Source organism: Buteo buteo, chromosome 13, assembly GCF_964188355.1.
Source record: "Buteo buteo chromosome 13, bButBut1.hap1.1, whole genome shotgun sequence".
In the NCBI taxonomy this organism is placed as follows: domain Eukaryota; kingdom Metazoa; phylum Chordata; class Aves; order Accipitriformes; family Accipitridae; genus Buteo; species Buteo buteo.
Window position 1 is genome coordinate 38,141,874 of NC_134183.1, and position 25,521 is coordinate 38,167,394.

Below are 25,521 nucleotides of genomic sequence, written 5' to 3' on the forward strand. Positions count from 1 at the left end.
CACGCTGCCGGTCCCAACAGGGGCACAAAACCACGCTGCCGGTCCCAACAGGGGCACAAAACCACGCTGCCGGTCCCAACAGGGGCACAAAACCACGCTGCCAGCATCTGCGCGAGGGCTTCACTGTTGAAGATTTCAGGGGCTGGCACAGGACACCGCTGCTGCTGTTCTCAGATGCCCAGGAACCAGCTGATCACAATGTATGGCAGAAGGCCAACAGCAAACAGCTTCCCAGGGACATGACTCTGGAGAAAACTGTAGCTTGGCAAGTACTCATGCCACTACCTGTCACACGGGATGGCAATACGGGTAGTCAGGCAGCTTTGAGATAGAGGATTATTCACAAAAACAAACCTGTACTTATCCTGTACTTTCTGCTTTATGTCTTGCAGCGAATCTTGGGATATATCTCGCTCAAGGTACCCAGAAAGCACCTCTGTAGCATTCTCTAAGTCTGCTTGGTTATTCTGCAATGAGAAAAAAACCAAAAAAAAAAGAGAGTTTGGGGGGGGTGGAAGAGATTTTTTTTTTCTTCAATCCAAGTAAAATCAGTAGTGAAATAAAAAGCAGGATTAGGTATGCACCATGTAACACTCTAGTAACCTGCTCTGAGCATCAAGATTGAAAAAGCTGAAATTTCTTCATTTGATCAGAAGAAAATCTGCATATCTACCAGCAAGTCTTATGTCTTCCTCGATCCGCAATATCCTGCAAGCCTAAAAAAAATAATCCTTTCCTTACTAGTGGTAGCAGTGCATAAAAGGCAATTCATCTCCCATTCTGTTCCTTGTCTATTTTTTTTTACCAGGATTGGCAAAGCCTCTACTGACTCCTGGTACATGCACAGCAGCATCACAGCACAGCTTTCACTACTGCTCAGTAGTTCTGTGTGCCCTTTGCTGAGCATGCAGCACAGAAGCATCCTGCTTAGGTTCTGCACGAAGACCAGCAAAGGACTGTTCTAAATTATAAATAACAGTTTCGCTTGTGAGGCAGGTTGCACTTCGATGTTTAGACCTTCAACTGCAATTTTAATTGTAGTGCCCTTGGAAAAAAGCCAACATCAGGGAAAGTCAAAATGCCAGATTTAAGCTTTAATACCTTCTTTGCCTGTTCAGGACAGAACCTTGCTCCCTTTCTTGTTTCAGAGGGCAGCATCTTGTAACTCTACTTCCTCCTGCAGCAGACAATGCTACACAATGCCCAGCAAGGCCTCTAACTTTTGCACAACAGAATGTTAAGACAGACTCACTTTGGGGACGAGAGCTTCTCCAAGCATTAAACCTCTATTTCACTTAGCTTTGTAATCTGAGCTCCTGACAACCACGTTTTCTCCTACCTCAAAGATAATGGACTGATTATTCTTTTTGAGGTAGAAGGCAAAGACGTAAGTGTACATGAGTGTGGCACGACACTGGCAGAGGACGTCGACTGCTTTCTTCAGGAACTGCACCTCGATCCACGACATGTTGTGCTGCTGCATCTCCTCCATTTTCTGCTTCACCTGAGCATAGAGCTTGTGCTCAAAGCGCAGGCTCTGCATGTGGTTCATATAACGGTTGCAGTAGAACAGGTACCTCTGCAGGGCTGCTCTGGATCGCTGTGTTAATTCCCATTAGGGAAAAAGAAAACAAATAGTTAAAACAAAGTAATGCCTGCAAGAGAAGTAAACCCTTCGCAAGGTTCTTCCTGACCCTGAGAACAAGCTTCCTTTCCAAAGGTGTTTCCTCTCCTCTCATGTTGGCCAGACTTAAATGGCGCCGCTTTGTGCGGCACTGTTAACCCTGACATTGTGTGGAAACGAGAGGCCAGACCCACAGCAGCTCACTGTCATGCAGGGGACTTCCTAGCACAGCTGCAACATCCTCACTCCCAAGCTTGAAAGTTTTTAGAACCCTATTGCTAAAGCCTGATTGGTCTCTGATTTCAGCCTCTCAATTCAAGCTACAGGACTTAAATGCTTCCAGTATCATGACAAACAGTGAGAAACAGATGGGGGGGGGGGGGCTAATAAGGAATTCTAATTAAGCAATTACTGTGCTTGTGTTAAGGGGGCAACCTTAGGTTGCCTAGGCCACACTGATTATAGAGCAGAAGAAAGAAACCATGTGCTAAGTAGTACAAGAGAACCAAGATGACTAAATATACAGCCATTAATCTTATTTTCTTCTCACTGACAGATCAGTTGTAAAAAAATGACAACATGGGCATAGTTAAACCTGTATGCTGTGGATGTACAAAGGTAGCACATATCAGCCAAAGTCACCCCTATCTGCAGGAGGAGGGGCTGCAGGAAATACTTCAGTTCTTGGCTGTAACAGTACTTCGACAGAGATGCAGGAAATGGATTTCTGCAAGCTGCAGCACACAGCATGCAATCCCTCCCCATTAAAGAGATTTTGGCTCTATTCATATTCACAAAACAGTTTAATGCTGTTGCAACTTTACCCGCAATTTCTTTTATGTCAAGCCTCCAAGTACAGTTATTAGAATAACAGCAGTCTATTCTATTTACATTCGAAAGGTCTGCTGTGTTTAAATACCTCAGAATCCAAATTAAGAACTTTGTAGTAAAGAGCATTTTACAAAGCACATGAGGATTGTTGTCTCAGACCAACAGCATTACGATGACTTCATGTGAACAGCTGCTAGAAAACAGGCAAGGCAGCATGACAGACAACTGAGTTAAGATGTTCTTTAAATTGGGTTAAAGTGGCTTTGAACATTTTTGGGGTTTTTCGTTTTGTTTTGTTTCCTGGCATGAAGCAAGAGTCCAAAGCTGCGGGTGAACTTGTCCCAAATCCAGGAAATTCTTCAGAGCAGATTTATAGGTTTACAGAAAGCAAGCCACAGGGTTGGTGATCTCCCTTATCACCAAAGGTTATGGACTCACCTCCTGTGCATCCCTTGCTGCCTTTGCATCATCCTCATTGTAGCGATTACAGTTGTACCTGTAACAGGGACACCAATTCCACAGATTTGAGTCCAAATCGATGCTGTTTGCACCACGGCTTCCTTGCCTTCCAGCAAGGCACACTCCTGAACTCACCAGGCAGATCCGTGGGGCTCCCAGGGGCCCAGACACACCCAGCAGAACTCCGCTTTGCAGTTCTGGTTCCGACAGACCATATGGTTGCAGCCCCCGTCCTTCTCGATGGTGACGTGGCATTTTGGGCATTCCTATTCACCGGACAGAGAGCACTGTTAGCAGGGAAAGCACAGAACCCACAACAGTCTTGTGAAGTTAGAAGGGTTCCCGTGGCAGTAAGAGATAGCATGTCAAGTGAAATGATGATCAAAGGGAAGAAGTAAATCATGCGAGATCCTCTTCCAAGTCAGGCCTTAAAATATTTCCAAAATTGGAGCAGTTAGATAGCAAAAAACCCTAAGGAATAACACATTTTACCTATGCTGCTATCACAGTGGTACACTGGATGGGTAATTTCATGACTTTCTCCAAAATCACAGCAGTAGTGATGGTCTGTAACAGCCCAAGGGAAAGCATCTGGCTTTCCTCACCATTAAGTGTTTGGTCCACTTCGGCACTCAAACTGAAAAAAGCTTAACGGTGAGCTGATATCATGCTACTATCAATCCAAGACACCTGCAGTTGTAAAATGCCATCCAAAAAGTATCTGAAAATGTGCAGCAAGTATCTAGCATGCTTCAAAGAAGCTTCTGTCAGCTAAAAAGACACTTCTCCTCCTGGGGCATTTCCACATTTCCCATCAGGTCTGTGTCCGTCCCCCCCCCCCCCCCCCAGCTTCGTGTGACACCTCACTGAAGTCTCTTCTACAAAAGCCCACATGGGGCTTCCCTTTCAGGTGTGAGGCCTTTGACAAATACAAGAACATAAAAAAGTAGCACTGCACAGGAAAATCTTTGGGGAATAGGGTTTTTTTTAATAACACTGATATTCTCATACATCAGCAGCAAATGGCCACTTCCTAAAATGATATTCAACTCATGTAGAGCATAAAAGGTTATTTCTGTAGTATCCCAATATGTACACAAAGCCAAGGTTGCAAGAATATACTAAGCTGCCTCTACGAGCAAAAGAAACCAGTCCAACTCTCTTCTGCCACTTGTTCCTGTCCCTGTGGCACTTCTCTTATGCCAGAACACAATGCAGCTGCACAAGAGCTGGGCTAAGGAACGCATCAGGTTAAAATCAAGCAGCAAGTACAAAGCAAAAAGCCCCCAAAGTAAAACAAAAGCATTTTATTCTGGATCAGTTCCTCAGTCCAGCTCATCATACAACCACACCAGCATTCATGAAGTTTTTGCAGAAGCCAGTTTTATCTACAAGGCAATAACAAACATACCCAAACAAATAATGCACACTCATGTACAATCAGCTGCAGTGTTTGGATCAGAAGCATATAAAATCCCCTCCCCAGTTAGGAGCACATCTTTGCTGTTTGCTAACCAGAGCAACCATTTCCTATTCTGGCATTCAGACAAACTCTCAATAAAGGAAGAAACCAACATATTCAGTCTATAGCTGCTACTTTTATGTAGGACAATCCAACACATTCTTGTACATCCACTCCAAGTGTCCCAACTACTACTACATTTTCATATGAATTTGCCTATTTGTATTTTAAGAGACAGGAGAGTTTGCACACCAAGACGTACTCAGAAGATAGCTCAGAAGGTGCAAAAGACCAATGTAGTCTCCAGATGTCAGACAACGTGCTTCCCACTGCAGGGAGGGAAGTTTGCAGTAAGGCAAAACAGGTTACAAGGAAAAGACACAAGGGGGAAGAAGACACGAGGGACTGCAACTTCTTTTCGGCCAACATAATTGAAGTGCTTTCAGCTAGTTTTGCTTCCTGATGATTGCAGCTTTGTAGACCTGAGCACTTATGAAAAATAAGGCTCATTACAGCAGCTTGCCCTACCTTTGAGGTTAACCTTGCTTTGAGCTGGGGGCCAAACAAGACGATATTCCCTTTCAACCTAAATCATGTCATGGTTCTGGTCTCCACAGCAATGGCAGAGCACTCCACTTTGAGTACTGCCATCATTTCTTCCTCGTCAAAGTCCTGCTTTGGACCTACTGCCTAATCCTGAAGGGGAAGGGTTAAGGATTGGGCAGAAACAAGCAACACCTCACACAACCAGCAAGGTTTTCATGAGCCATTCCTTTGAAAGGAGATGCTATTACAGCACCTGTTTGGAGAGCGCTGCTCTCCTGTTCAGCCAAGAAGGGCAGCATTCCCATACTATCAACAGGTCACAACTAGGGCTTGGCCTTAATAAGAGGACAAAGCTCAGTTTCTAACCAGAAGACCAAGCTTATCGTGCAAGTAAAAAGATCCCTCAGATTTGGGGAACTACTCCAGTAGTTTGAGGAATGTTTCTTTCTGCAGTTGCGCCTCTCCTCCCATCCTCATGCTCTGTCAGTACACTGCATGCTAGCCGGCTGCTTATTTGTTTTGGTTCAGGTTTTTTGGGGCTGGTTGTTACTCCGATAGGTTCAAGCAGCAAGCAAGCACATAAGGGGATTTTTCCAGACCTGCTTTCATCCCCCTCACCTGTGTTTGTCCTACAGACCGAGTAACCATACTACAGAGTAAATGAAGCACAGTAGCTCCCTTGCTGGCCCTCTCAGAGGGACAACCTCAAGATGTCCTCTTGGGCTGTCCATAGGATGGATACTCAGCCACGTAAGCTTGTTCCAAATGAGTCAGTCAATGCAGTTCTGTGAACTTCGGAGTCAAAAACGGTCTCTCCTTTGAGCACAGTACCCAGTGCAGTACTTATTTTCCTTTTCCAGGCAGCCCTCCTCCCTCTTCCAATCCTGCACCAATACCTCAGGACCCAAATTTAGGCTTATCCTATCAACATCCTACACAACTGTGAGGATCCCTGCTCCATTTGCTCATCAGCCATGGTGCACTTTGCTAGTATGTACGAACAGTGGCACTGCACCCCTGCCACATCATGACACAGCTCCCCTGTCACTCAAACGCTGACCCTGGGGCACACAACGATGAATGGTTTTTCAAGAGAAGATGGTGGTCGCAGAGCTGTGCAGTTTCTTCCAAACACATCTCATCTGATGAGATGCTGACATCCGCATGCCGCAGTAGAAGAGACAGCTAATCCAAACAGCTGCAGTGATCACCCCTGCTTAGAAAAATCCCACAACTGGAAGAAGAGGGAAACAGTTCCCAGATGACCTGCCAAGCTGGAGAGGTGCAGTGGGGCACATCCACACCACCAGGTTGCGGGGCCATCCTCACCCACAGCTAGGCTCAATTAGGAGCACTAAAATTCTGCTCTCTTGTCTTTTGAGGATGAGACCAAGCTCCTCAGTGCCTCTATACTGCACGGTGCTTAGGGCTTCTAGCCCTGTGATGCAAACTAGAACAAAAAGACCTTAATTATAGCCCTTTTATTACAGAGAATGCCATCCTTTTCAAGCCTTTATATGCCTGTCAAGCAAAGCACAAGGAAGACAGATTACACAGTAAACTATACAGATCCATGAAGTTGTGTAAAAGTGTAGAAGTTTAATATTATTAAAAATTAAGGAAAAGCCATGAGAAAAACATACTAAAGAAATGCTGAACACCAGCGGAAAGAAAAAAGCAGCAACTACAAGCCACCAACGCAGCGAGTGCAAGAGATTTATAGATTAAGGAGGATAGGAAGGAAGATCTTATTGAGAATTACAGCTACGCAACAACATAATAGCCAGCAAATCAAATCACTAAACCAGTAGATTATTCTGCACGTTATCCGTCATGCCGTGATGCAGAGGTGACCTCATTAATATTGTTCCACTCTAAACAAATCTGCGTTGTGCTTACGTGCTGCACTTTGAAACAAAAGCCCAGGCAAACCTGGCAAAAGGAGAACAGTAACTATTTTGTCATAAAAGGCTGCATGTACATAAAACACCATAAACCTCAGGTGCTGTTTTATGAACAGGAGGCTAAACAGAAATTTATTTTGTATTTCAGGGCAGGTGAAACAGATTAGTCCTCTCCGGAACTCCCAGAGGTAACTGGTGTACATCAGCCTCCCAGCCACGTTCACAGCAACGCCTTCACCTATAACCCATCCTATTTAAAAAAAAAAAAAAAAAAAAAAAAAAGACAACCTTCAAACACCACAGGGATTTCTTAATGCATTTCAATTAAAAAAATGCTGAACTTAATTACCGTTAGCACAAAACAGTACACCATGACAACACCTAGAGTCATTGAGCAAAGCAGGGTATTTTAAACATTTGCTCATCTGAAAGGAAATGATGGCACTTTGACATCTTAGGAAAGATGCTGTTCACAGCTCTGGCATGAAACTGCACTGGTGAGAAATGAAAGACCAAAGTTCAACGCTGGTGCCCAGGGAGTATCTAGTGGGCTGCCAGAATTTCCACACGTTAGAACAAATGTAGGACTTCCAGAATGTACAGAGGGAGCACATGTTCAGAGTGACCTGAAAAGGAACAGAACTGGGTTTGTGCCATTTTATCTCACTTAGAGGAGAAAAATGGCCAATAGCTTTTTTGGAGGGAGAAAATCTGCCTGTTTTATACATCAGGCATTCAAGCCCTGTCTAGCCCAGAAGATAATGAGATGGTGACATGCCAGGAGCCAAAAGCTGTAAGGCAGGGGCATTTTTAGTATCAGATGAACAACTTTCATTAACACTAATTTAACTTCAACACACACAAAAAACCCACCAAACAGTGCCTTGGGTGAAGACTGGCACCGTTAGCATCTTTGTTCTTCTTCCTTTAGTATTTTAAGATGAAGAAAGATTAACATCACTGAAACTCAGGTTTGAAACAGGTTTCCCCTCCTCCTTTTAGGCTCCTTTCAGACAGCCTCGATACACCTTAAGAGGTCAAAATAAATGCACAAACCCTAGTTTTCTGTATTTCTTACTCCTTTGAATGTCCACTTAAAAAAAGTAATGGATCTATGTGGTTTCTTTATTCCCAAAGCCACACAAACCAAATACCTAAAACCTACCTAGTTTAATTCAAGGAGTTATTTAAGAACCAAGTTTGTACAACAAACTGAAAAAGAAAGAAATGTGCAAAACCTTGACTATTCAACCCTTCTCCGCAAGACGACTTAGAATTAAAGGCTTGATAAAGAACTTGTATTGGCTTATCTCAAATTTAAATTGATTTAAACTGAACTCATATGTGAAAGTAGCTTATTTTAACTAAAAGGCCATCTACTCCAGCACACTCTGCTGCAATGGCTGTACCTTTTGTCTAAGTAGAGACATTTTAGTGCAGGTCTCCTAAGTGCAAATAAATGAATGCAAAATAAAAAAGTTATATAGGAAACCATAGAATTCACTACTCAAATCTCCTCTTTTTCATTCAGACCATTCTACATAATTCATCAAAAAATGCATCACATAACTCCAGTTTGTGAGCACAAACCAATTCAGCTGGGTTTTACTTTTCTATTCTCTCATACAACAATTGCCTAATTTTCCTTTCCTGTTCTGTGTCCCAGGGCAAGCTGGAACAAATACATCTCACATTCTCCTGTTGCAAAGGACTACCCAGATTTCAAGCCCACATTCCAGGAGGACTGGTATTTTTCTCTTATACCTTCATCTTGGTAAGACAGGAAGTTTTCTTCCCCAAATGGAGACCACATGGGACAGGACTGCAGCTCAGCATCACACTTGGAGGACTTGAGAAAGCACTTTTCAAAAGCTAGAAACAGCAACGGAGACCATAGTAACAACTGAATTACTTGGAGAGTTTTCCCCCCACTGAAAATGGGGATTTTTGCATCTGATGGTACCTGATCAGATTCCTGTCTAGGTTCTTCAAAATGAAGACATTCGACACAGAATTTGGGCTCTGACTTGCAGTCACTGAAGCAAACAGCTGTGAAGGCACAAGATATCCCTCCACAAACACAACTGCCCTATTTTCCTGCTAGAAATAGTACAGAGACAGAGTAAGGATAGATGTATACACACTCCAACTGTGCAATTCCTATCCCAATGTATCGCTACAACCTCATGCGACAGCAGGAAAGGATTTTACCTGGTTCCTCTCTGAAAAGCAGCAGGACTATGCCACTGTTAAGACAGGCACTTGGGTTTCTCCATGCCTTTGGCCAAGGGCCAGCAGGCAGTTCAGGCAAGAGGAGGTGGTGGCTGGCAGCCCCGTGGTGCTGGGCTGATCTGGTTCTCCAGAGGCTGCAAAGCTCCGATTGCACATGTTCCAGCAGCCAGCACTGCTCGTGCTTCATCATTATAGCAGCGTGAAATTACCACCTTCCCCATCTTGCTGCCCGCAAGAAGGCAGAGATCATTATGAGGGGTGGGTTACGTTTCCTGCCAACCTTCCCCTCAATTGAGTCTAGCGTCAGTTTGGAGAGAGAAGAATTGCAATATTGTCCTTCAGTTAATTCAGTTGATACAGATACCATAAGACTCCAGGACAGTTGGTTTTTTCAAATGTCTGGTGTAATTATCCTGATGTTATTTTTCTTCCTGTTGCTGCTGTACAGCCTGGGCTCCAAAGTATTTCCTTGCTGTAGGAGCATCTTGTGCAGTGTTAGAGGAAGTAGCTTAGACTGTGATGTTCAAGGACAACAGCTCTTCTGCTGCTGACACCAGACTACAGGAACTAACAGATAAGCTGGGCTGATGCTAGCATGGCTTGGCCATACTCATTTCCCCTCCTCACCATCCTCTGTGTGGGTGTTTCCCACAAAAAAACCTTCTTACTCCAGCCATTCAATACTATTTCTGACAGTCTGAGCTATGCTTTAAATACCAGCCCAACCACTAGCATGGCTCCTACCTGACAAAGTCTAGATCCTGGTTAAAAAAAAAAAAAAAGGAGGACCAACTTTATAATCTTTGTCTATGCTTAAGTCTTTGGGCAAGCAAGCTGCAAAAACAGTCATCTTCCTGTCTGAAAAACAGACAAGTAACTTCCTATTTCCAGTAGCCAGCATTAGTGGCACATAATTCATGTTTGATCTACAGAATAAATACTCGTGTATCATTTCAGCCTTTTTAATGGGCACAGAATACAGTAAGGGAAAGTTTAACATTTAATCGTAACAAAAGCCAGCAAGGAGAGCTCAGATCCTGGTCTTTAGCAGCACATGCCAAGGTAGAAGATGGGGAGCCCCAAGGCCATGACCAAGATCACACACCTGAGGGGCAGCAGCAGCTCCTCGTCTGGGTCCCGAGGGCTATGTCACAGGCAAAATAGGGCTGTGGCCATTCTGATATCCCAAATATTTGACACCCAAGGCTAAAAGCTGCTTTGCATGTGCTTACACTCTGCCCTTTCCAAGCTATTTGGCTACTCTTCCTCATGTTTAATACAAGCAATACCTGAAGACCAGGAAAAGTTTGAACAAATCTGGTTCAGTTCTTGAGCCACAATATATCTTTGAACACACCCACCTCCGAAAAAGCCAAGTTCACTTTATTGAGCAACATGCAGCCTCCAAGCAGGGACCACACAAGTCTCAGCCCACAAAACAGAAAGAAGCAGCCGAGACTGCACAATTTCAGCCTGTTTTGAACTGTACATTTGAGCATGATGGGTGTTTCTGCTTTCACCATAACGCAACATTCCAGTTCAATGAAAAACATGCAGCCAGCCCCAGAAAGAAGCAGCCACTGCTGCAAACAATACCATTAACCAGTTACACAACAGAGCTAAGAAAACAAAGCAGCCATTTCCTCACACCCTCCCCACCTTCTTCTACCCTCCTGGCTCAGCAGTTGTGAGACCCAGGTCTGCTCCTAATCCCCCCGATGGCATCTGCTGCTTTTGTTTTCTTGCCACCATGCCAACTTTTGTTTTAATTTGTCCCAAACAGAATGAATGCTGAAGTTTCCAGCAAAGTTGGGCTAGCTAGAACGAAGACATTTACATACTAAAATCTTAACAGCTGTTCTGCCAGTCTCTATCTGGAATCCTGCCCAGCGGAAATGAACAACTCCTCAAGAGGCCAACCCAGGGGATTTAAAGGCAGATGTAAATTATCACAGCCAAACCAAGCCACAGGTGGTATTAACGTGTTTCACACACTTGGAGTGAGGCACAGACTTGCTTAGGAAAGCCATCAGTGCCAGACAGGAGCCCAAAGACTTAAAACTTGAGCTTCCTTTTGGTCTCCAATTAACTCTTTCTTACAAGAGCAAACTCCACTTAACCTGAAGAACCTCACCTGATTTGAGGCAGTAACACCTATTTGCTCTTCAAACAAGAGTACTTCAGTGCACTGTGGATTTTAAGGCTTGCTCTTAACTAATGACATGCCAACAGAAAAAATAATCCTAGTACAGAGCAATTAGGCTGTCTTCCTTTTCATCTGATAAGTCTATATAAAATATGAGAAAAACCCTCACCTTTGTGTTTGCTGCAATCCAATTAGAAGTTTCACTGTCATCATCACACTTCTTAATCCATTTCTTTAACCACTGTTAGAAAATGAAGAAGAGTTACATTTAAATAGAAGAACTGTAAATCTTCCCAAGACAGCTGCTTACATTAAGGTAAGGTACACACAACCACATGGGAATATGGGGGGGGGGGGGTGTTGGTGCTGGAAAGCAGTGCGAACAGCAACTAATTTAGTTACAGACACTTCCTCCAGCACCATCCTGATCCAGCAAGCATGACCACTCAGCACAAACACTTCAGCAATGAGTTCGCAGTTCTTAAGTTCAACCAACACAGACTTCACGTGGGACTCTAAAATAATAAGGACGTTGTAACAGTGATCTGCCAAAACTGCAGTCAGGCCCTCTGTGATGCCTAGCTTTACATCAAGCCAAGTTCTTCCTTAGGCTTGCAATGCTCACCTTATGCTGTTGTTTTTTGTTTTTTTAAAGGAAAAAAACCCCAAACCTTACTGAGAACATGGCTTTATGAAATGAATGCAAGTAAGAAAAGCAGAAGACTGCTTGCACCCCATTAGATAATAAGCTGACCACATCTAGCCTGGAAAGGCCAGCTAAACCATGCTAAACCTTTGGTGAATTTTCCCTCCCCTCTCCCCAAGGAAGCTTTTCTTGCACTTGTTACTAGGAACACAGACTTCTCTGTCCTCAAGGCATGAAACATGGCTGTCCGTGAGCTCTGCACAGACCACAGGATCCCAGGCTGGATTGCAGCTTTCAATAGCTCCACAAAATGGTCTAGAGTTCACTCAACAGCAGCAGGTCCCATGACCAAATTAATTCCTTCAGTACGACAAATCACAAGCCTGCCAAAGCACCAAACACCTATAGAAACGCCTAGTACAGGATGCTTGTTGTCAAGTGAAGCATCACTCCTGAAGTACATTCATTCCTCTTCAGAGGGTCACAGCTGTAACAGCTTCCTCCCTCCAGACATTTGCCCATCTGGCTGAGGCACTGTTCCTTCACAAGGTCCAACTTTGAGGCATCCTAAAGGCATCCAGTATGATTTCACCGATTCTTCTCACACTATGATCTAAACAGGTGAACTACTATGCTACTTGATGTGAACAGCCACAAAGCTTGTGCTTCATTTCTACATCTTGAAAAAGTTTAGTCAATTTATGTGCAAAGTCATGCATTTAGAAAAGATCTTTGACATGCTCACCTTGCATTTAACAGGATCATGCCAGTTTTCACCACAGTTAAAGCTGTAAGTGAAAGAAAGGGGAAAGTAAGCAAATAAGGCAGAGGATTGTTTAACTACGTTAACACTGTGGAAGTTTTCTTCTGGGTTGTTCTGCTGAAAGACCAAAGCCAGTCCTAAGGAAACATTACACATGTCAAAAGATCTCCCAACCCTCAAATCACCCAATGCAGTATATAACTCTATAAGCAGTATATTATCTCCATACATTTTGATTCTCTACAGTGCCTGCAGTCAAGAACCTCACCTAATCTCAAAACCACTCATCTCTCAGCACAACCTGGATCTGTCTCTGTGTCAAAGGAGGCCCAAGACAGAGAGCAACAACTACATAGTGATGGGCTTTTCAACCAGCTGTACCTAATGCTGGCTTACCATTTGAAGCCCACCCCATGCTTCTCCCACCATCTAAACCACATTCCAACATAAAGACTTACAGAATACATACTAATACACTTTCAAGGTAGTAAGTAAAAAGCAATATCAACGTCTTTTACTTGATTTTTCTTACCAAAACTGACGTCCACATTTGCAGCGAACGGGTTTAGCATCAGGATATTGGACTTTAACAACATGGTGGCAATCTGGGGCAGGACACCATTTTAACAGTCGATTACACTATGGAATAAAAAAAAAATAGAAAAAGGATGCTGCACAAGGACACTACCTGCCCTTCATCCCTTTTTCATCCTTTCAACCATGACCTTCGGTCACACTCCTTCCTCTGCAATAAGAGTGCTGTCTCCTCAATCTAAGCATTTACTCTCTTTCTACTGAAAGAAAGCAGGAATATGATAGTCAACTCTTCGCAGTCAAATAGCCTCTTATGAAAGATGAGGAGCATAAAGACTTCTGCTGACCTCACAGCTCACTCAGAGAATATACTTGAATATGAAGCTATGATGCTCTCCACTGAAAAAAAACATGTCAAGTTGTTTCCTACTCCCATCTCTGTTCCACCGCTGCAAAAGCCTTTCTGAAACTGCTCACAAACCATGCACACTAGGTTTTTATAAGCACCACTTTCTCATACCCCTTGAATATCATCTCATCACCTGTTCCTGCTGTACTGGAGCCAGATATGGGTCTGCATTGCTAGACTTTTGTCAGTCTTTCAGTCTGCAACACGTGCTTAGCTCCAGTGTTGCATTAAAAAAAACAACAACAAAAAAAACCCACCAACAACAAACCCACCCCCCCCAAAATCCAAACCCATTGCATACATCACTTCAAACAAGGAGCAAAAGCTTGATCCTAGTAAAAACTTACACATTGGGCTTTACAGTGAATCTGAATGCATTCAACTGGGAAAATGGGACAGTGGAAAAATATTCCAAAGCACCCTTCTCCAAGTTTATTTTGATTTTGAGGTTGCAAAACTATTAGTATTTTGCTAAAAGCAATTTTGCAGCTTTACTTCAAATGGCAAATGTTTAAGGCACATTCTTGTCTACAACATTTCTTGGTTTTCAATCTGAAGTATCTCAGGTAACATTCAAGAACTATAAACATTAAGTGCTCCTCAGAACGTACAGACTGAACAACACTTGCATTCTCTATTTACAGCTGCTTGCTATATCTCTATGTCTTTTGTTGTGCATTTTTTTTTTAATATTTTCCTACAGCTATACCTGTAACTAAAAGGGCTTTAAAATAACCCCTGCAAAGCCTCTAACTTGTAGCCACACTTGATGAAAGACTATACAAAAAAACCTGCTCTACAGCTACAAACAAACCTGACTTCTCTGGTTTGGTACATAAGTGAGACAAAAGCAACCTAGAAGCCATTAAAATTTTCAAATAAAAACTCACCTCTACAAAACTATTGGTTATTAAATGCTGGTACTTTAATTTAACCTTGGAATCTGTGATCAGACGCCTGTGGAAAGGGAAGAAACACAGAATAATTATTGTAGTAGAAAGCTCATTTTTTCCATACATAGCCAGTAAGTTAAGACAGACGAATGGTTTTGATTCCTCCTACACTTGCAGGTACTTTTTTGTACTTACCTGTACTCTATTTATTTGTTAGATCATTTATTATATTATTATGAAAACTACAAATACTGTATTTAACTTATAATATTAGCTTCAGAATCACAGAGAAAGCTCACGCAGTTCAAAAGAACTGAACCTCTTGGTGTGGGGGACTTTTACTTAAAAAGACTTTCCTGAAGAGCCCAAGAAACAGAACAAACAATTTCATTAGCTCATTTACATTAAACATGTGGCAAATCCCTTTAAAAAGCTCCAGAATACCTGTTGTACAGTTAATAACTTTGGTAGACCTAATGCTATCTGGGTTTCAGTGGAATGCTACAGCTTCAGTTTAAAAGTTAATGTTGTTTTAATCTATTTACCACAAAACCAAAGCTGATTTAAATTCAACATCATAGAGGGTGTACACAACATCAACTAAGTCAGTCAGCTCGGAAGTGGGAGAGCAGAATAAAACTAGACAGAAAGGAATCCTTTAAAAGCATGGTTACCACTTTTCTCGTGGACACACCAACCCAGCTGGCATTTGCAGACTGTCCAGCCTAGATACATTCAAAATAATTAAATTACGTACTGGTGAGCACTTTTATGTAAGTCTTCCAGTTATGACTGAAGTGTCTTCTGCATAAATATAAAGATGGACTAATACCCACTTTGCAGCATTTCTGTTTAAAATCATACCGTGGAATACAGCTTTATACAGGCCATATCACGTATAAATATTGAAATTAATAGATTATTCATTTCAGGATGCAGCTAAATTAAGTGTACTCCTGCATGTTATCATGCCAACATTCATTAAAGAACAGCGCATGTGATGATGTGATGTTGCATAAATCCTAGCCCTTAGCAGTCTGGGGAGCTCCTCACCAAACAACATGCTGGTTATTACATAAACATAGTACGGGGCAGCCAACTTCCCAGTGCAAAAATAAAACAAATCAGCTGACAAAGCATCTCATCAGGCCCATGTCCACAGCAAGCCTGCAATTTTGGAGTCAAACTTACTGAAGAATGAAAAAACAATTTGAACTTATAACATGAATTATAAATTTCACTTTTACTCCTAGGCTTCTAGACATAATCAATGTCACTTCAAAAAATTTATTGTATTACATATCAGGAACTGGAATTTAAATAAAGAGTAATGCCATAACTAACCAGAGCACACAAAATACGCCATCTGCTTGTTTTTGCTTACCAAACTGCCTATGATCACTCCACGTTAGCAACCCCACCTGCTCTAGGTTCAACAGCACTTCCACAGCACGGCTCAGGTCAAGACCTTCAAGAACTTTGCTCTGAACATTATAGTCTTTTGACAATAAATGAAACTAGACAAATCAAGAGATGAAACCCATTCCCAGTTCCCACACACCATACTTTGGGGCACCTTGAGCCAAGCTGTAAAAGAAGGAACCTTACCAAAGAAGCCAGGCTGGAAATGCAAACTGCTTGCAAAAACACCCCTTCTTAATCCTTGATCACTTCTGGCAGCTCAGTTCAGAACCACACAATCTTGAAAACTCACACAAAGATGGCAGCAATCCTTTGTCAGACCATAAATTTTACATTTTTATTCCATTTTGATAATACAAACTCCTCAAAGACACCAATCAGTGGAATTAGCAAAAAAAAATGCACATCATGTGAGAGGTCAAACACCCTCCCATAGGAATTACTTCAAGACCTTACTACTTTCTAACATGATGCAGCAGCAGCGGTATTTGCAACTATGCAAAGGAAGATTAAAAATGAGGCAGCACTCCATATGACTTCCATATCGGAACCCAAAATCCACCCATTCCCACAGAGTGCGTTGATTTTCAGAGGCTACTATCCGACTGCTGCCACCCACAAGCAGCAGCCATTGGACACGCCAGTAACAAAGGCAGCCTGCCTTGCTTATTAATGAAATCAACAACTTTGCATGTAGGTTAAAGCAATTACCAGCAGCATTAGCAAGGGTGAACAGGGGATAGAAACAGATTACCTTCAGCCAGTTTGAAGGTCTTGAAAGAACTGAAAGGGACCCTCTCTTCAACCTTTCTACTTAAGCTCAACAGTAATATGGAAAATGGACAATAAGCTAGCTAAATACTCACAAATCCAGGAAGGTCATCTGAATGGCCAAGTTTGGACTCGTATGGAGATAATTCAACCTGGAGAGGTACTGCCTTGCAGAGGGCAAGTACTGAGAAGGGAACAAATTAATAACTTGGCCTATCTACTTTGATTTTCTGATGGATAAAGAAGCTTATGTCTCTATACATTGCACACTAATCTTAGGGTCCTGTAGCTTGGAAACCTGGAACTGGAGACTTTGTGAAAATGAAAAGACCTAAAAAGAGAATAATTAAGGACATGGGAGGGGGTGCAGATTCCAGTTGGGATTGCTTACATTTTTATTCATGCTATTTCGTAAGATTGCCACACATAAGATTGCCACAGTTGTCCATCTTTGCTTTTAAAGGAAAGCATTAAGCTTTTGCAAAAAAAAGCACCTCCTTCCCCAAGACATTCCAAGTGTTCCCCGTAAGATCAAGGAAAGGTGGATTTTTACCTCCACAAAACATTTGTAGTTTTACTTAGACAAAAGGGAACTTGTTTGCTTTACCAACTAAATACTATTTTACTATCATAGGCCTCAGATCTCTCTGCCATTTCTAGGCAAGGAGGAATCCCACAGCACATGGTGTGAGTTGAAGACTGAGCAGATTCACCCGAGTGTCATGGTTTTCTGTGCTATAAAAGCCATGAAGCAAAACATAAGGATAGTCAGACCTACTACTAATATCAAGCAATAGCAACAGAATCCATAACAACAAAAGCCAGCGCTGCTGCTCTCTTCTTCCATCCTTTCCTTCCGACTGCTACCACCACAGCCTCCAACAAATTCAGCTAGTCTACTTTACAGGCACTATTTGAACAGCTTATTCAAACTGCTCAATCAAGAAAACACTCAAGAAATTTCCTGCTGAGAGTGTACGACACCAGAAGTTGGGTTCAGACTCCAGTAAACAAAAATCTCAATCAAGTCACTCAAGATACTATGCCAACTTCAGTTCAGTTTCCACCCACTGAACTCTACAAACCACCCCTCAACAGGGCATGAAAACATTTCAGCTACTTCCACTTCTATCCAGCCTACACTTCATGACTAACATAGAGCCAGTAATGCAGAGGGATATGGGAAATCAGTAGTCTGAAAGCAATTGATATAAAAACCAGCAAATTAATATCAATGAGTGAGTCAGACTTCAGGAAGGAAGGAATAAGGTAACAGAATAAGCTTCTATTTAGATGCTTTTTAGCATGAAGAATTAAAATGAACTTAATCAAGGTTCAGAATTATGAAGGATATTACTCATGCAATAACATCACCCAATATAAAAGAGAAGGAAGCTCTTGGAATTCACTGCTTCACCACGTACAAGCAGTCATCCTACAGCTGGACAACTTAATAAGCAAAGTGACACAGACTAACATACCATCTTAATCAAATCTTATGTTTGAGGGTCAAATGCTTTCTATCAGAGGGCATAAAAACACACCCTACATCAGACCGTACACAGGACTTCTTTCCTCTGACTCACATATTAACTACAGCTATAGGGACTTGGTGAACCAGTGGGTTGACCTAGGTAGGAAGTCCTAAATTCCTACATAAATCAAAGGAAACAAAATGCACAGAGCAGTTAAACAGGGTTTGGAAAGACTGCCTGGTGTTTATTCTGATGTCATGCTGACCAATTTGGTCAAGGTGGCACGGGTTTTTCAGAGCTAAACAGGAAGTCAAGAGACATACTGGTATTAACACAGACAGTACAAGACCAACCTCTCTGCTGCCTTAAAGCCTCTATACAGTTGGGGTTTTTTTTATAAGCCAGTATATTTGGATAGCACATGAGTAACAAAATGGAAAAAGAGAGGAAAGCCAAGAGGTAGCAACTCATCATACTTACATAACTGTATTGTCATCGACTAAGATATCACAGCCATGAGCAGGGCATGAAATGGTCTGAAAAAACCAAAAAGTTCATAAAAGGAACAGTGTTTATCCTATTTTTTGCATCACAAAGAATTCCAAGGCAACAGACTTCATTAAAATCCATAGCAAAAATAGTAATTGGCTCTATCATCACATCCCAGATGTGCCACTGTGCACAGCATGATTCCTCCCACTCAGACCAAAGATGCCTGCACTAACTCCATGTAGTTCCCTCCAGCTTCACCCACAGCAAAGACTGCAGCCCCCAAAGCTTTGGGGCTTGGGTTTTCTTTGTTGTTCTTTTGGGTTTTTTAAACTTTAGTGGGGAAGAATTCTTGCCTTTCTTTCCCCACCCTCTCCAATACACAGGATTTCCAGAAATAAGTCATGAGGTAGGTGAGTTGACATTTTACCTGTCCCATGCCTTCCTCCATTATTTTGGTAGTTAAATATTCACTCCAGCACTGCATACAGAACTTGTGTCCACACTCTAGGCCAGTAAAGTACTGCAATGACAAAGAACACAAGACATTGGATCAATTTATCACATGGATTCACTCGATCATTTCGCCCTTCTTGGTGCTGTGCAGCTTATCACATCTCTCATCCCCCACACCAAACCTGAGACACTACTATTTATTTTGCATCATCACTGCTACAGAACATTGCCAATGCAGCTTTAGTCATGCCTTCCAAAGACAGATTTTAATCCCCATCCCTAGCAGCAAGGAAAGGTGTGGCTGATGTTTCCATCCTGCCTGCCTATTTAAATTGATCCTTGTTTTAGGAGTATATACAGAGCATAACATGGCTCTCCCCTGTTTTACTCATGCAAATGAATAAAATAAATGCAACACCACCAAACAGGTCACAGTTATAAGATGATATGGAGTCTTCTTTCCTCCTATTTTCCCACTTGGCTTGCTTCTACATGTGGGTGCTGCCCAGAAGTCCCAGAATATGTACACCAGCTATGCACAGGCACTAATTTAGCTCCCTCTTGTATAGCAAACATTAAGTGATCAGCGAGCAGTCTGCATTACTGGGTGAGCACTAACAACAGAAATAGAAAGTATTGTGTGCATTTATGCTTTTAATGCGTATGCATAAAGTTTGCCAACTTGCTTGGTAAACTTCCCCCCAAACCCAGATGCTCATCAGATGAAGACACTAAGGATCCTAATTGGCAGGTGTAAATTACTAAATAAAATTCAATAATAATTAGCTGTTGCAGACAGCAACAAGGACGACTTCATCTGTGTATGCATTATCTACACAGAGTATGTCAAGATACCATCTGGGACTGAATGGTTACAAGGGGTGGAAAAGCAAACACTGCTGGGGAAAGGCTGAAATTAAGTTACTTTTCTCAGGTCATCTTAAAGTTGCTTTCTACCCAGAGCATGGGCAAGGACAATCTATATTTAAAACAGTTCACTCCTACCACTGTGGAGGTTACTATTTGATGGCTTGCCTTTTCAAGCCATCTTATTCTCAGCCAATAAGATAAAACAAGAGCTCCACCCTGAGATACCATCAACTTGTATGAAAGTCCACAAACGAAAGAAACCTGGTATCCTCCGCCAAACAGCCCAAAACAACAACAGGATGCTGGTAATTAAGAAAAGGAGAGAGTCCATTTTAAGAAAACAATGTTCTTCCTAAACTGCCTCCTTGACCACTACAGACTCAAGATTACAGCCACCACATCGCCCATTTTGTTCATCCGACACTGGCGTACTAGCTAGGTTACATTCATCTTTTGACACTACAGCACTCGGATTGCACAGGGAAGGTGCTTGTTAGCACGTTCTTCCCACAGCCTTACCATTTTGTGATTCACACTCGTCTGGCACTCCTGCCATCAACGGAGGCACAGGTTTGAACCTGAGGCTTGGAAACAAGCTGCAATGCTGCAGCCAGTAGGCTTGACTCTGCCTGCCGTTCCCACAACCTGCCAGAGAGCACTTACCAGGAGCAGCAAAGCAGTTAAATCTGACCTGACCAGTCAGCGAGAAGTGAGCTGAGCATTTGAATCTGTTCCAGGTAAAAATAGAGATAGCCACCCAAACCTTTGCTTTCTTTAGAACAAAAAACAAAACAAAACAAAAAAAAGCAGAGTGGTGAGTCCTGTCAGCAGCTCAGCTCAAGGAGAGAGGAGGCTGACAGCTATGGGGTGCACAGGTACACCAACTCCAAGACTGAAAAAAAAAATACCTTCCAATTTTTGAACCATTACTAAGCCAGCTAACAAGGTATCTAATGCTCCACAGATACTGCTGTGGCCAAGTGATGTCCCTTGGAGATGCAGGGTTATGGTAGAAAAGCCCCAACGTCTGTAACCTTTGGGATGCCAACAGCACACAACCTGCCTGAAGACAGCACTGACTTCTCCCAGAATTATGGCTTCTCCACATGTGATGGGAAGCAAGCACAGACAAGGGAATCATCCCCGAACCTAAATATTCCACAGCAAGCACACTCAAGGAAGCACTCCAGAACATAGGTAAGCACACATCTTAAGACTCATTTCGGATATTTCAGGCAGTAAAAAGATTTGCTAAATGCCCACATAAAAGGCAGCCACCAGGCTTCCTCCCAGGCCGCAGGGAATTCAGAGTATCTTTCAACTCATTTCTTTACTTTGAGGGAGTTCCCAATTATTTTTGGCTAAGCTGACAGCAGATGTCAAGGGAGCAAGCAAAAAGGCCAACACAAGACCATTAAGTGCAATGGGTAAAAGTGACTTCTGAAACAGTACTTTATCAGAGGGGACAGCTCTACTTTCACCCTACCTATGCTCACCACCTACTTTTCTCGTGAAACCAAGTGCTAGCAGCCACATGCTGCCATATGATACCTGTCCCTGCTCTTCTGGTAGCATCAAACTGATCAAAGAAGGGATCAGCTGCTCCAATATGTGTTTACCATGACAGCCCTACTCAGGCTTTCTTTACTTCAGTAATGATAGCACCGACAGACTAAGTCATCTGTGTGTCCTTAGAACAAACACACAGTTTGGACAACAGCACGACATTCCCCAAACCCCCCCACCCCAGCAGCCTTGCTCTCCAAGGGAACCTGAAGGGTGAGATGCAAGAGAGGGGGTAGGCAAAGCCACAACCCTCTCAATTCCTGTCTTCACCAATAAGGGTTTCACCTGAAATAACTATTGTGACTTGACACTGGTTCATGGGGACACAGAGGGACTAAAATATCTCCCTTAAGTTTTTACACCATCAGGGTGCAGGCTGCCATGAGAGCATCAAATGCCTTGTTTTGCAGGTGCTTCCCAAAACCTCAAATTGCAGTTCTTTGGCAATGACTAAAGAGCTATAGACTTCGTATTTCTCTCACACATGCTTTAAAAGGCAGACAAATACCACCTGCAATGACCACACGAGAGGGTGAATATTCAAGACTCTTACATTCCTGTAATAGCTGTACATTGTAAAATTTCTTAACAGGTGTAACTCCAAACTCTCAGCTTTCCATAGGCTGGAAGGGGCTCTCAGAAAAACAAAAAAATACAGCTTTTTCTAGGGGAAAAAACAAAGTAAAAGCTGACCATTGCAAGAGGCTTTAAAAGCTGAGATTTTAGGTTAGGTATTGAACATAACTTAGCCTAGAATTTATAATTCACATTGACCAAAACAGCTTCAAAACATATTTCAAACCAGATGGCTTACTTTAGACACAGAGACACTACAGCATTTTACAGAAGAAATAATAGTTTTCTTATATGCTGCAACTTTTATGCATGGCAAAGAAACAGAGGTTCCCCACTGTTGTCTCTTGACTTGATCCAACACCAACAATATAGACACATCTCTGCTCACTTGCAACATCTCACTGCTCCAGCTAAGACTGGGCCACTACTATTTTTAACATGCTATTCAAACTACAAAGCCAAGAAGCATTAGTGTGCTTTGTTCAGTTCTTTCCAGTAGCCAGAAAGGTGCTTCCCAGGCAGCGCAGGTACCCCCAGCCAGCCAGAGGAAAGACCTGTTGGTTGTGTATGCTGGGCATATCGTTCCCACCCAGCACAGCAACTACCCTAAAAAGGGGAGAACAATATATTAAGAAACAAAATCTATATTTGAAGTTTCCAAAAGGACCTTTTCTGGAGATGGACATTAAGATGCTAAAGATGACTCCTCCCATTTTTCCCCCCCTCAGTCTTTCTCCTATTTTCATTTAAAATATTGCATAGCCTAAAATCAAAATTATATCCTTACTACCTAACATGGAAAGTCTGCAGTGATTAAACAACAGGATTTTAGCATAAGGCAGAGAGCCAAACAAATTTCTCAAGCTTGTCTTCCTTTTTCAAAGCACCTCTTCATGCAAACCAAGCAACAATTCTCCTTTGCAGCTATTCTCTAAAAAGGAAGTCAGTGCACACAAGGCTTAAAAGCAGATGCATGAAGTCTTGTGGTTACTGGCTCAAGAGCAATAGTGATTTTAACACTGAGAATCTCAGCAGCCTGAAACTGGGCTTTGCTCTGCTCTGCCTGCTCCAGAGCAAGGAAAAGGACTGCAGTCAGGCTACAGCAGCAAGGGTACTTTATTCAAGGCTACCCATAAACCCCAAAGCTCATAATGGTTTCCATTCTTGCTGAAAAGCAAGCTCATAAAACACACCCAGAGCAAGAGTGGAAGCCTTACTTAAGGGCTGCTTTGCTCTTTAAAGGTCAGGCAGATGTTATGGTGTTTTGGAGAGTCAGGACAGCTCCACCACAAACAGTAGCTTCCAATAAAGGAAGAAATCCTCACGTATGTCAGCACCCTGCCTTTTGGCAAAGCCACGGATGGACTCTCGTATTTGAGCTTTTCCACTAATCTCATTTTCTTCCAGGATCTCCCATCATTATGTCCTGCCCCTGGAAAGTCACAGCAAGTTGCTTGCCTGTACAAAACACAGCAGAAGCCTGGACCTCTGATTAGGTTATGGGAAAGTTTAGAGTTTGTCAACAGCTACAAAAAAAAGAAGCACCATCACCTATCTTACCACAAACCAAAAGACTAATTTAGACCCCCAGCAAGCACTTCTACCCTAATCTTCTCTGATTAAGAAGGTATTGCACAAACATGATAAAGATCCAAAGATATCCACATTGGTTGTGTTCTCTGAACAGCACAACTTTTACGTCTACTCCTACTCAGTTTTATTCTAGTCTTTCTAGCTTGACTGTTTTGTATCCTTATTTACTACTTTTATAAGCTCTCTCCTGTCTTGTCATTCTATTTAAGTAAATCCCTTTGTCCGTCATGCTTTCCATATATTTTTGCTTTCATGTATCATTTATCTGCATGCTTCAATTGGTATCTGACCTTTGTAACAATCACTTGATCTACTGCTTGCTTTTTTCTGAAGAACTTCACTACACTGCTGCCCAGACCCCAACACCCTCAAAGGTTTTTGTAGAAAGGATAATAATTTAATTTGAAATACAATCCCATTTCCAGTAAACTAATACCATTTGAGGTTTGTCAAGCCACACAGTAAGAATTAAAGAGAACGCATAAAGCACTACATAATTCTGTGGTCCCCTACCACATTACTTGGATCAGCAGCAGCACACAAGACATAAGGTTTACTGCATTAAGAAACAATCTTGAACACTGTTTTTTAATGCTTACACTACAGATTGGAACATTCAATGAAAAAAGTGAAATCTCAGTTTCATTTCAAAGGCTTTTTAAAATACTGTTGGAGAAATCCTTACAGACTTCTGCACCCAAAATATTACGTTTCAGACAGCAAAGTCTGTGGAGTTACTGGTCAGATACCACCTTGGCTGCCAGGTACTCACCGAGTTTGGGTAGTTCAGATAGCAGATCTGACAAGGCATATCCTGGGCTGATGACCTTGTGTTCATCTGGCGCGTTCGAGACTTTTTACTTGGATTAATTACATGACACTCTGCAAAGAGCTTCTCCAAGTTGCCATCGAAGTACCTGCATAACACACACAAGAGAATGAAAATTTAACTACCTTCCCTGTAAGTAATTTTTCAAATTCTACTTGGGAGTTAAACATACAAAGCTGGGTTTAGTATTTCAAAAAACTCACAAGCTCACTACTGTTAAACTCTTCACTAACATAACACAACACAGCCCTGACCACAGAAGTGGATATTAGACAACTATAATTTCAGAGATTCTGGCTTGAATTGCACACTCCTGAAAATTCAGGTACCTTCAATTCTTCAGCTGCATTTCAAGTAATTCACGATTCTCCACAGCAATTGCTTTGCATTAAAACTCCAAGACAGGAAACTAGAGCAAGAACATCCTACTTTGCAGTCCAGGCACCAGGATACCTTCCTAAAGCACAGCTTAGATGCCCCCAAGTTCAATTCTCTTTTCAGCTTAAGCCTTCCATTTTTTCCTAATATTCTAATCACTAAAACATTAAAGAGGAGGCAGGAAGCAGTAATCAGTCACAGTTCGTGATTCAGCAGGTCCCTAGTTCCTGTACTTCATGTTTTCCTCCATGTACTCAGTCTACATTAAGTGTGCCTCAAAGAGGTCCTGACTTCAATTTTGGCACTTCCTTCTCTGATCTAAGGAGAAATGTGTCAGCAAAGTCAGACACTTGGTTCAGTTGATCAAGCACTTATGCATGGTCACCGATCTCCAATTAAGGCAACTGCAGGACTGCCTTTCACACACTTCAGTCATCTCCAGAGTTTGGGAACAACCGCTGCTAGGTCTGGACTCTGATCTCCAGTTAGGCTAGTCTTCACTTTCATACTAAACACCTTACACATGTCCAAAGCCTGCACCACCCATCTCCTGGGCCAAAATCCTAGCCATTTGAGTATCTTTTGTCTCCAGTCAATCTGACATATTTTAACAACCTCCTAAGAAAATAAAATTCCAGGTTTACCAT

General features: G+C 42.3%; 1 protein-coding gene across 2 annotated transcripts in view; it reads right to left on the minus strand.

Moving 5' to 3' along the window:
• Positions 1 to 25,521, minus strand: part of ARIH1 (ariadne RBR E3 ubiquitin protein ligase 1) — a 63,010-nt gene that overhangs the window by 4,273 nt on the left and 33,216 nt on the right. The window contains exons 3-13 of one of the 2 annotated variants that reach the window (XM_075045716.1): positions 24,440 to 24,584; positions 19,037 to 19,129; positions 18,598 to 18,653; positions 14,447 to 14,513; positions 13,146 to 13,252; positions 12,596 to 12,638; positions 11,374 to 11,445; positions 3,050 to 3,180; positions 2,893 to 2,951; positions 1,340 to 1,611; positions 355 to 467 (exon numbers count right to left, since the gene is read on the minus strand). In XM_075045716.1, the coding sequence (XP_074901817.1) occupies positions 355 to 467; positions 1,340 to 1,611; positions 2,893 to 2,951; positions 3,050 to 3,180; positions 11,374 to 11,445; positions 12,596 to 12,638; positions 13,146 to 13,252; positions 14,447 to 14,513; positions 18,598 to 18,653; positions 19,037 to 19,129; positions 24,440 to 24,584 (1,158 nt within the window). The remainder of the gene's footprint in view (positions 1 to 354; positions 468 to 1,339; positions 1,612 to 2,892; positions 2,952 to 3,049; positions 3,181 to 11,373; positions 11,446 to 12,595; positions 12,639 to 13,145; positions 13,253 to 14,446; positions 14,514 to 18,597; positions 18,654 to 19,036; positions 19,130 to 24,439; positions 24,585 to 25,521) is intronic. The other variant, XM_075045717.1, reaches the window with a different exon arrangement.